Source organism: Dendropsophus ebraccatus, chromosome 2, assembly GCF_027789765.1.
Source record: "Dendropsophus ebraccatus isolate aDenEbr1 chromosome 2, aDenEbr1.pat, whole genome shotgun sequence".
Lineage (NCBI taxonomy): Eukaryota > Metazoa > Chordata > Amphibia > Anura > Hylidae > Dendropsophus > Dendropsophus ebraccatus.
Genome location: NC_091455.1, coordinates 104,308,637 through 104,320,831, shown reverse-complemented (window position 1 = coordinate 104,320,831; position 12,195 = coordinate 104,308,637). Strand labels below are relative to the sequence as shown.

The 12,195-nt window shown below is 40.4% G+C and overlaps 1 protein-coding gene across 3 annotated transcripts in view; it reads left to right on the top strand.

The window, feature by feature from the left end:
* RELCH (RAB11 binding and LisH domain, coiled-coil and HEAT repeat containing) overlaps positions 1 to 12,195 on the top strand; it is a 107,160-nt gene that overhangs the window by 12,077 nt on the left and 82,888 nt on the right. For all 3 annotated transcript variants that reach the window (XR_011361685.1, XM_069958128.1, XM_069958129.1), the window contains exons 2-4: positions 4,576 to 4,665; positions 8,149 to 8,220; positions 8,336 to 8,391. Coding sequence is in view for 2 of the 3 variants with exons in the window: in XM_069958128.1 (XP_069814229.1) it covers positions 4,576 to 4,665; positions 8,149 to 8,220; positions 8,336 to 8,391 (218 nt within the window). In the remaining variant the exon portion in view is untranslated. The remainder of the gene's footprint in view (positions 1 to 4,575; positions 4,666 to 8,148; positions 8,221 to 8,335; positions 8,392 to 12,195) is intronic.

The following is a 12,195-nucleotide window of genomic DNA, read 5'->3' as shown; positions in this document are numbered from 1 at the left end:
GGCCTAAGAACAACACTGTGCCAAATAAATGTATTTCCAAAAATATTCAACTTGAACCGCTCTACAACTTGAGCCACATTAGTTGGGATGGGGATTCCCCTTCAAAGGGAATCTGTCAGTGTCAGCAGTTTGAAACATGAATTACAGCTGTTAGATCAAGGAGATACACTGTACCTTTCAAGGATGTATTGAAATGATTTTATTCAGGAAGTCCAAGGCTTTTCCAAGCTCCTGCTCTGCTCCAAGCTGGAATGCCTCTTCCCTGCTCCCTCCCTGCTTGATGGACACCTGGAAGCTGGGTCCCAAGCAGGGTCTGATATAGAAAGGGGGGGGGGGGGAGGTAGCTGAGGTGTCACAGCTCGCTGCACTTCAGGATTTAGAAAAGCCTCTGACTCTTCTTACTATATAATAAAAGCATTTTCTTCATTCTGGAAGCACAGACAAAAATATGAAAGGTACCATGTGTCTCCCTGAGCTAACAGCTATCTAACAGTGTCAGCAGTTTGTAACACAAATTACAGCTGACCGATTCCCTTTAAACCTGAGGATACTGCCTTTTAAAGTGTACCTCTCATAAAAAAAAAAAAAAATTTGGCATGTCATAGAGACACCTAAAAAGTTTGATCGGTCCGGGTCTGAGTGTTCAAACCCATACTGATCGGGACATAGACCTGGGAGAGGACCGTAGCTGCAGCGCGTCTGCTCCTGGCTCTATCTCCCGGTCAGTATGGGTTTGAACACATAGACCCCATCAAATCAAATCTTTGACATCTCCCTATGACATACCAAAAGGTTTTTTTCATGACAGGTACACTTTAAAGCGAATGTACCATCAGTGCATATTTTCATTGGTGGATGTGTCATCCAAAAGGAATACTGTCTACCATGAGCACTTTATTAAGATAAACTAAAAGAATAGTTTAGCTTAGACTGGAATGAAATAACAGTTGCTTTGTATGTTTAACTTGGAGAAAGTAAGGAGTGTTCCAGGCACAAAGTCCTTCATGCTTATGTAAACAGTAAAGGTTTCTTCTGCATGAAGGCATGCTAGGAGTGGATGTAATAATACCCTTTATGTGGGCAGGAAACTTGGATTGGAGTGCTACATTTAAAGGTGCCTTTTCCTTATGTAAAACTTAAAATATTTTTTCTTATAATTCTTTAAGTTAAGTAAATAACGTTAAAGGTTAACATTTTTTTTCTTACATTGAGTTGCAGCAGTAAGGGGGGACATTGCCCCTCTGCTACCACCAATGGCTGTGTTGAGAACTGCAGTATCACTACATGCAGCACTAGGGATACAGAGTTACTGACACAGCCATTGGTAGAAGTGAGAAGAGAGAAAAAAGACAGAGGGCAGCGCCTTGTGTAATCTTGTGAGTATAGGAATATCATGCTAAACTCTCACCTTTAAGCCCCTTGTGCTTGATGCATATCACCCTAACTGGGTTGGTGTGGAGGTGGAGATAAGCTGCTGACCTCGGGATCTTTGGTCCGGGATGCTCCCAAAGATGTGGGGCCTGTCAAGGTACATGCAGATACTTTATGTACATCTCTCTGCACAGCCATTGGTGGCAGCAGAGCATCAGTGTTGCCCCTTGCTGCTACTCTCTGTAAAAATTATTCGCTGAAATACCCCTTTAGGGTGCATTTACACGTACAGGATCTGCAGCAGATATGATAGCGCAGATTTGCTTTAAATCTGCAACTTCAAATCTGCGCCATCAAATCTGCTGCAGATCCTGTACATGTGAACGCACCCTTAATGCTGCGGAAACCTCTAATTTCCGTAAGGCCAGCTGACTACCCTATATGTATGTGGGCCTCCTGGCTCTTATCCAACACCTCATGTTGGGGACAGAAGGATTAGGTATTTTAATTAAAACATTTAGTACTTTTGTTCCGCTAGACCGGTGAGAACAACCTGCGGCCCCCACAGCTGTTTTAAGACAATTATTGCCTTCGCACTTGGATAGCCAAGGGGTGTTTAGGCATGATGGGAGTTGTATTTCTGCAATAGCTGCAGGGCATTACGTTGTGCACCCTAGTGCTACACACTTCTTACTCCACTCTCCCCATTGATAACATATGTTCTCATAAGGAGGGATGGGAACTTGCTGAACATCTGGGTTTGGCATTTGACTCCCAGTGACTGGAGAAGTTTGATGCAGCCCTAGGAAGTCCTGGAAACATGTGTACAGCCATATGCAGCCATGGTTTTGTTTTTGTTATTCCTTTCCATAATACAAAACCTGACTTTTACGCTGACGCTTTACCAGCTATATGTGCTGTAAACTTTATGTTTCTGCTTAGTGTGGCTCAATAACTGCTGGGATTGGGTAATTTATTTTGTAATGTAATGTTGGCAAGTTCCATAGGTGGGGCTTTTACAAGAATGATACATCTAGTGATGCAGAAGTCAATAGCTTTACATGTTCCATGCACGGTCCTAAATACGGACAACATGTTGCAGAATAGAATCTCATCATGATGCCAGGAGCTCTGAAACTTTTAAAGGGAACCTGTCACCCCCCGTGCCGGGGTGACAGGCTCCCGACCCCCGTTAGAGACCCCTATACTTACCTCATCCCGCCGGGTCCCGCTTCTGGATTCGGTCGGGTCCCGGAGATCTCGGCCGATGCAGCCCGGCGCGCGCGCTGAGAGATGAGTCCAACACCCATAGAGAATGACAGGAGAGTCCAGCGCTCCGTCATTCTCTATGAGCGTTGGACTCATCTGTCAGTGCGCGCGCCGGGCTGCAGCGGCTGAGATCTCCGGGACCCGACCGAATCCAGAAGCGGGACCCGGCGGGATGAGGTAAGTATAGGGGTCTCTAACGGGGGGTCGGGAGCCTGTCACCCCGGCACGGGGGGTGACAGGTTCCCTTTAAGGGTGTCTTCACACATAATTGATCCACAGCGGATTTAACGCTACGAATTCTCAGCAAAATATGTTATGGATCCTTAACTAACTGTCATTTTGAATGGGAATCCATACTCGCAGTAAGTATGTAAAAGTCAGCCCTCTTAACCCCCCGTGGCCTGGTACATACATTACCGGGTCCGCGCTCCGGCTTGCTTCGTGGTTTCCCTGGTGTCTCCCGGTGCTCAGCCAATCAGTGTGCTGCCCCACCACCCATTCCTCACAGATATTGGCTAAAGTTATCACTAATGTAAAGTACAATGTCTCAAAATCACTAGGATAAGTTAAAGCATCCTAAAGCTGTAACCACATAAAGTGAGACAGGTCAGTTTTGAAGAATAGGCTGTGGTCCTGAAAGGGTTACTGTGAGACGCTTCATTGGAAACTGAAAACTGCACTTCTTTTGGGTCAGTTTTTACAAAAACACTGGTTTGCAAGCTGTTTTTCCAGGTGTGTGTGTTTTTTTTTTTTAATTAACAATATCAATGCACTCAAAGATTTTCTTGCTTTTGTAATTTTTTAATCCCCCCCCCCCTTCCCTCTCTGTATGGAACAGCTGCAACACTATTTCTTTGGTTTATAATAGTGGAAACACATCAGAAACAATGTATCATGATTGTTACCATGGAAACTGACAGCTTAAATTCAGAGTTGTTAATGTTAGTATATTGTGTGGGTGTTCTTTTTTTTTTTTTTTTTCCCTTTCTGGAACTAGATTTTTAGAGGTGCTGTTTTTTTATTTTTTATAAAGCGTGTGTGTGTGGTGGTGCTTTGAGGGTCTTTATAAAGGCAGCATAGTAATCAAACCATAACAGCAACTATGCAGAGTTAGTTTTTGTTTACCATTTGTAGAAACATCTTTTTTTTTTTTTTTTCCTCCCCTGTATTGGTAACATGGCACATGTGAATATCTGATTTGCTTTATGTAAATTTCAGCGCAGATAATGCTACATTACATCTATAGCTAGTATGGGGGAATGTAGCCACTCCTGAATGAAAAACTTAAAAGGAAACATATGCTCACTTTAATGCTGCCTAAACCATCATCAAAATCATCACCAAACCAGTCATCTGGATCTTTACTGAATCAGCCTTGATTTATTCTTACCTGTTTGGGTGTAGGGAGAGATCTATCAATCAAAGCCACCAGGCAGAAGCCACTGGGGACCACCCTGATGACATGTGGTTCAGGCAGCACGAAACTGCTGACAGGTTTTCTTTTAAATTGTACCATCCATGAGGGCTGCTGCCGGATCAGCGATGAGTTCCACGCCGCAAGCTGAGATTTGGGTCTCCATGGCCAGGAAGCACGCCTCCAATTCAGATCTGATGGGGGTCACACACATTATGCTTATGCGTGTTTGTAGCCATGGAGACTCAATTTTTTGCCTGCAGCATGGAGTTCAGCGCTGATCAGAAACCGGCCTCATGACTATTGCACTTTAAATATTTTTATCAATTTAAATACTTTTGTTAAATCTACCACCTATTTCCCCTATATTACCATCTACCGCCTACTTCTGCAAATCTTTCTCTATCATGTGGATATGCATACTTTATTCTAAATGGGAATAAATATTAGGTATTTTACCATGATTAAAAATAAGGAATTGTGAATGATAGTTGGCTCACCAGCTTTCTGTTCCATTTCAGATCGAGCGGGTAGTATTAGCACTCTGGATTCCCTGGACTTTGCACGTTACTCTGATGATGGAAATAGAGAGACTGATGAGCGGGTAGCAGGTGAGTAGCATAATCATCCTAAAAAGTAGGTTTGGATGTATTGTTGTTTGTTGTATGTACTGCTATATGGCACATGTGAATCATTGATTGTGCCTCTTGTAATGTTATAGTAAAAAAAATTATTTCAGCGCTGTTAGATATATAATTGTCTTTTACAGCTTCCACAGTATTAGCAGATTATTCCTTCTGTTTAACTGTACTCATATAGGATTTTTTGTTGCCACAGTTCAGTGTCGTATACATGCTAGGGTGTTATTTTGTTGATAGTGGTGGTGTTTTTTGTTTTTTTTCATTGGGGTGTAATATAATTTACCATCTTTCTTTGGGAAAAAAGTGTTGAACATTACACAAAAACAGCATGTATATTTACAGTGCTAGTGTGTTCACATATTGCAAAAAATAATTAGTAAAGAAGCAGAGATAGCAGTGTAATGCAAGTGGATAAGGGTTCAGAAATCTCTATTAATGACATATGGGCTGTGGAATATTCAGTCAGGTGGAATAGGTTATGAAATAAAACATAAGTCTAAGTCTTTTAGTTTTCTGCAGCACAATGTTCTATGCAATGAGAACAAAAAAATATTCCATGCAAAAAATAAATAACAACTCTATGTTCCGGTTAACACGGCCTATGACACGGGTAAATGCTGTGATTTCTATTGGAAAAAAGTTCACATCCAACGTGTGGATATTCTGCACTCTTCAGGTTGCAACTTTCACATGGAAGAGGTCCTAGCCTAAGGGCCCTATTCCACCGGACGATTATCGTTTGCATAATCGTTAACGATTAACGATCTCAAACGACCGCTATTGCGAAAGACCTGAAAACGTTCACTCATTTCCATGGAACGATAATCTTTACTTATGATCGTAATTGCGATCGTTTTTCTTCGCTATTTATTCGCTATTGCGTTCATATCTATTGCGAACGACCGAACGATGTCTTATTCAATGCGAACGATTTGCGAACGAGCAACGATAAAAATAGGTCCAGGTCTTATAAAGCGATCAACGATTTCTGGTTCGGTCGTTAATCGTTAACTGCATTTCAACCGAACGATTATCAGTTAGATTCGAACGATTTAACGATAATCTGAACGATAATCGTCCGGTGGAATAGGGCCCTAAGGCTGGGTTCACACTACGTATATTTCGGTCAGTATTGTGGTCCTCATAATGTAACCAAAACCAGGAGTGGATTAAAAACACAAAGGCTCTGTTCACACAATGTTGAAATTGAGTGGATGGCCGCCATATAACGGTAAATAACTGCCATTATTTCAATATAACAGACGTTGTTTTAAAATAACAGCAAATATTTGCCATTAAATGACGGCCATCCACTCAATTTCAACATTGTGTGAACAGAGCTTTTCTGTGTTATCAATCTGCTCCTGGTTTTGGTTGCAAAATGAGGACCACAATACCGACTGAAATATACGTAGTGTGAACCCAGCCTAAAAGTGGAGTGTAGTTGATAAATGTCATATTCATTATATATATATACAATGCATAAAGCTCTGATACATTGTATGAACGTTTCTGCAAAATGTGTCTCCTTGTACCTCACAAGTATCCCTTTAGCTCTTGTACCTACAACTTCATGCATGTTCTATGACTGTACTACTTATTGAATGCAGGATTAAAGCATTAGTAATAACTATATGTATGTAGGAAAAGAAATATCATCTTTGGAAAAGAAACATGCAGCAGAGTGTTTGTTACCGTTGGCCTTCCTCCCACCCCTTCAAACATTACTTGGTTTGTCTGACCATTGCCATGACCATTGGTTTCTTGCAGTCTGACATAGTATGTGTTTTTTTGTTTTTTTTCTTTGTTTTTCACCTATTTTTTGGTCCTATTCCATGCTGCAATGTGTGTGCTATTTATATGTATTTTTCAATTATTATTTGTCCCTTCATCCAGACATTTTTATCCTCAGGGCCTTCATCCTTGGCTTATTTATGCTTCTCATTAAGGATCATGAGCTAATTCAAACCAATTGATTTATTTATTTTTTATATTTTTTTTAAGTTAATTTTGATTAAAGCAGAAAAAAATATTCGTTAAGGCTTCATGCACACAGCCAAAGAGGAATATTGTACAGATATAGGATTTTATATGGGTGCACAGAATGCAGCATATGACTTTGTATCCTGTGTGCTTGCTTTCTAACATAGGGTTAGAAGTGCATGTAGTGTAACACACACAAAAACCCTATCAGACATGGCTAGTTTGGGCGGAGATATTTTCTATTTTCATCTTCACCTTCAACTGTACCATATTTTATTCAATGAACATAGACACATGAGGTTCTTGCAGGACATTTTTTTTTGTTAGTTTAATGGCACTATTCAATGTACCACATAATACATAGAAAATGTGCTAGCACCAGTTATGTTTATTTCCTGATCCCCGCCCCTTCATTAGGGTCATAGAAACCCAACAGCACTCCCAATAATTCCATTAGCTTGGGCCAAGGGGCTGCACAGATGCAGTGTTTGTTATTGACAGTGGCATCAGGGGTGTAACTATAGAGGGTAAAGTGGGTGTGGTTGCATTTGGGCCCCTTGAGACAGATTTTGCATTGGGGCCTAGCAGCTTCAAGTTTCACCATTAAGGGGCATTTACGTATCTATATCTCCAATCCTGGTTATGTAACAGCTGGCACCCACTGTATATGGCATGTGTTTGGTTCTCGAAAGTGCTGCATAAAGTCCTATGTGCTTATACACTTATGTACTTATATTGCATGGAAGGCATATAGATGTTTTCTATGGATATGAATCATTGGTCACCTCATTCTATCTAGGCCTTCTAAACCACATCTAGAAAGTTTGGTATCCTGTCCTATAAATATTAGTGGTGATTTTGCAGATGTTTCAGCTGTCTGACCAATGTCACTGGCAGGATTTAAAGATTTCGTGCCCTGAGAACCTAGAGAGCAGTCATAGATCACACAGGGTAAGCTGACCAGTGACCCGGAGCAGTACTATATTTACAGTACAGTAATAGGATTTAGGATTCCTCTGTACATCCCTTTTTGCCGCATTCTGGTCTCTTTTTCCCCATACTACATGACTGTAGTATGTTTTTGTGCCTAAAGCTTAATAAGTGGAGGGCAGTCTATGTTTTGTAACTAAAGTAAAAGATCTCTTCTTGTGCATTCTGCAGTGACAATAGCTGGAACACCAGAACATGCGTTCCCTTGCTTGCTTCCTCCTTGGCCTAAACTTTGTCAGACAGCTTGAACTGTGAACTTGGTTTGATTAGACTCATTTGCACAGCAGAAAACAATGCCCATCAGTTCGCAAAGCCAACTCTGCTGCATGCTTTCATATGATCCATTAGACTGCATGCTTTCTGTTTCAATACAAACTGTATATATATTTTTTCCACACCCATCCTTGCTTTTTATTTTTATTTTTGTTTCCCTTTTCTTGGTTGGATGCCTGTGTGTGTTTAATCCAAAACCCTGTCCAGTCCTGGAGTTTGAGCTACGGAAAGCCAAGGAGACCATTCAGGCCCTCAGGGTCAACCTTACACTGGCTGCAGGTGGTGTACATACAATTTTCTTCTTCCTAGTTTTCTTTATTTACATTAATATTGGTAATAACAGACATGGTTGATCTTATAAGAATTCCAATTTTGGTTCATTTCTGTGTTGCAGAAAATGAAGTTCCTTTGCAGGAACGCAAGAATTATAAATCAAGTCCTGAAATTCAGGTATGATGTTCTGTTGTCTTTTTACCGTTATAAATGTTTTAGGAACTATACTATTTTTATTTTTTTTTTTATCAGAAACTGAGCAGTGTGAAATGGTATCAACACTAGGCTGCAGTAAACCACATCCTGAAACTGACAGAGAATTGACGCAGATTGTATTTTCGAAACAATTACTAATAGTCTTTTTTTTTATATAATTTATGTAAATTTTATATCCCCCCCCCCCCCCATCCTGCCATCCTGGTCACTAGAGCAGACACTCTAGGATGACTCCATCTGTTTTCTTCAGCTCATTTGTATATGTTGCTACAGTATATAGACTATATTGTAAGGGGACTGGCACCAGGGAACCAATCAGTAAATGAGTGCAAGTCCTAACAACCCAGAGTATACATATATTCTAAAGAAAAAAGGACTGAAAAAATTGGACTGCACCTCACAAATAGCATGAATAAATAGAAATTTTATTTTATTTTACATAAATGCCAGGGACAAACAAAAAAAACATAAAAATAATTAAAATACCACCAAGCCACTGGCCCGGATCCGGCCGAGTGGAGCCCAACCCACTGAACAATATCTTATGTGATGACCATGATCTCCATCCAAAAAAAATAAAAATTAAGAAATGAATGAGTAAACCAATTATATTCTATAAGACAAGTTAATGTATACAATAACCAAACACAAATTTGTGCCAAATCCTATGTGCCAAAACACACTTGCACTTTCTTGCACTTGCACTTTGACTGTTTGAATTGTTATTATGTACTGATTTATCTGATTTGGCACAAATTTGTGTTTGGTTATTGTATACATTAACTTGTCTTATAGGATATATTGGTTTACTCATTCATTTATTTATTTATTTTTGGATGGAGATCATGGTCATCACATAAGATATTGTTCAGTGGGTTGGGCTCCACTCGGCCGGATCCGGGCCAGTGGCTTGGTGGTATTTGAATTGTTTTTATGTTTTTTTTTGTTTGTCCCTGGCATTTATGTAAAATAAAATTTCTATTTATTCACAGTATATAGACTGGGATATGTGTACTGGGCAACCACAAAGGATCGCACCAAAGTACAGGGTGCGGATGGCATAGTTTCGGTTGCTGAGCTCTTACGATTATTATTATATTACAGCTGGCGCTCTGCTGCTGTGCTTGTGAAAATTCATGATCCTGACTGTTTAACCCCCATGTTATTGCAGGGTCCTGATAGGTTATCATGGTATGTTTACCTCTGTCGTAGTTGTACTGACCTGCAGAATTCAGTTAATATGCCAATTATATACCACGGTGAACACTGTTAAAACAAATCCCCCAAATTGGGAATTTGTTTATTTTTGCATCTTCCCAACCAACAAAAAGATAGTATATATTGTACTTCATATACAGCTAAGGCTTTGTATGCATCTGTCTGTCGCTTCCTAGCTTCTTAGGAAGCAGCTGGCCTCCATCATTTCCTGGAGGTTGTAATGGCTTATGACATGTCTGTCAAATGACTTTTGTTTATTTAATCTGCCATAAAGCACACACACACCCTCCTGTATTGTCCATACAGATAGGGAAGTAGCTACAACACATTAATTCAGTAGATTTTGTTGTAGTAGTATGTAAAAGAGGAAGGAAGAAACTACATATTTATACAATTCCTTTAGAAATGGTTATGGCGCCATACTTGTACACAGCTCGGTGCTGTAGATGTTACCCAACATGGATAAGCCAGGAGTAATGTCCTTAATTTCTTATGGCCTCTGGTGAATGTTGTTACCCCATACATAGTTACATCCTCCCTCCTCCACCCTTTGCTTTTTCTGTGATGTGAAATAATGCATATGTGTGCAGAGCCCTAGCTAGCCTATGTAGAAATGTACACAATAAGTGTCACTTAGTAGCATTGTATTTTAGTAAATCCTATTCCTGCAATGTCTATTTTGAGAATAGATTTCACACTTTGTATGCATATAAATTTTTTTCAGGGGTTATCCAGCCTCAAGTAAGACCATGGGTCTCCAAACTGCGGCCCTTCAGCTGTTGCAATGCTACTTTTCCCATCATGCCCGGACAGCCAAATCCAAAGCTTTAGCTGTTCGGACATGATGGGAATTGTGGTTTTGTAACAGCTTGAGGGCCGCAGTTTGGAGACCCATGAGTAAGACCATGAATATTAGATCAACAAGTATCCGGTTCCCAGTCTTAGCCACCAATCGGCTTTATTTATTTAATCCTTTATCAATGTTGACAGCTGCAGGTCTGTGTATACTTGCACATGGCATTTTTGTTGTGGCAGTGCAAGTATTTCAGCATTGTCAATGTTCAATGCAGTACTGAACCATCATGAAGTAGTATGGTATGTACAAGTACGACAGACTTGTGGACAATGTAAACATTGAAGGAGCATAGCAGCCTCTTCAACCAGCTGATCGCCTGGACTGGCCGGGAGTTGAACCCCTCCTTTCCTCCAAATCTAATATTGATGACCTAACCTGAAAAAAAGGCCATCAAAGTTTAAAGGAGAAGTCCAGTGAAAATTTTTATTAAAGTATTTTATTGCCCCCCAAAAGTTATAAAAGTCACCAATATACACTTATTACGGGAAATGCACATAAAGTGCTTTTTCCCTGCACTTACTACTGCATCAAGGCTTCATTTCACTATATAATAACCCAGCCTTTCCAGTCCCATTATGCACACATTTGGCCAGCATTTATGGGTGGACATGGTGTGCACAGGCTCCCCCCGCCTTCCCCTTGGAGGCTAGAGTACCCATAGGGATCTAATGTTTTATATCCTCTCAAGACATACCATTTAGCCATTCTGAAGGGGCTCATAATTATTTGAAGTTCCTTAAGTGTACAGTGCTGAATAAGGGACTGTTTCCATTTCCATAACTGTTTCTTTCCCATTTTCTCTTTTTGCTGAACGACATCTAGATGCTCTAAAAGAGACTGTTAACTAAGCAATAGGTTCAGGCATGCTGGGATAGCAGGGAGCAACTCACTTTTAATTTCTAGATGGGTAATAGCTTTGTCTGCTTGGAGTTTTGGTAAAAAAAAAATAATGACTTGGGTGGTTAATAGCAGCCCTAATGCTAACAATTCACACTTAGAGGTATTGACCCAGTAGCCTAAAAAGAAACGAAAGGTTTCAGAGAAGAAAAAATAATCTGTGGTATATTTCAGTCCATGGACACTCATCTACAGAAAAGAAATGGAAGAATGACTAATGTGGTGGACACAACATAGTGCACTTTTACGTTTATTTGAGTGCAAAAGAATAAATATCATACAAATACATTAAATTTTGGTTCAAAGAGAGGTTTCGATACAAAGGCATAAGGCTTAGGTACTGTCAGGGAGGATACCCTATTATGCCCTGCCTATTATAGAAGGGAAACCACTGGGTCAGGCGTCCCTTTGCCAAACGGGAGATAACCCCTAAACTTGGACACAATTGGTAGCCAGACTCGTGGGGACCATTTAGACACCTTTCACCTGTCTGTAGCCCTCAATCACTGAACCAGGGACACTCATCTACAAATAATACTGTGTTAACCACCTGTTACCAACGTGGATCCCCTAAATAAAATAAATCCAATGAACTCATGTATCGGACCAATGGTTCACTTGTATTCTTGAACAGCAAAGGAGACGGGTCATCCCTGCCTGGTCCTTTTTTAACGCCCCTGTAATTCCCATTTTGTCCATCACAGAGCCTTAGTAGTCCCAAGCTTCAAGAGTTGTTTTCACAGTTACAGGTATACTGTAAGTGTGCAAAGCAGCGTCTGACAGGTTTCCTTTTA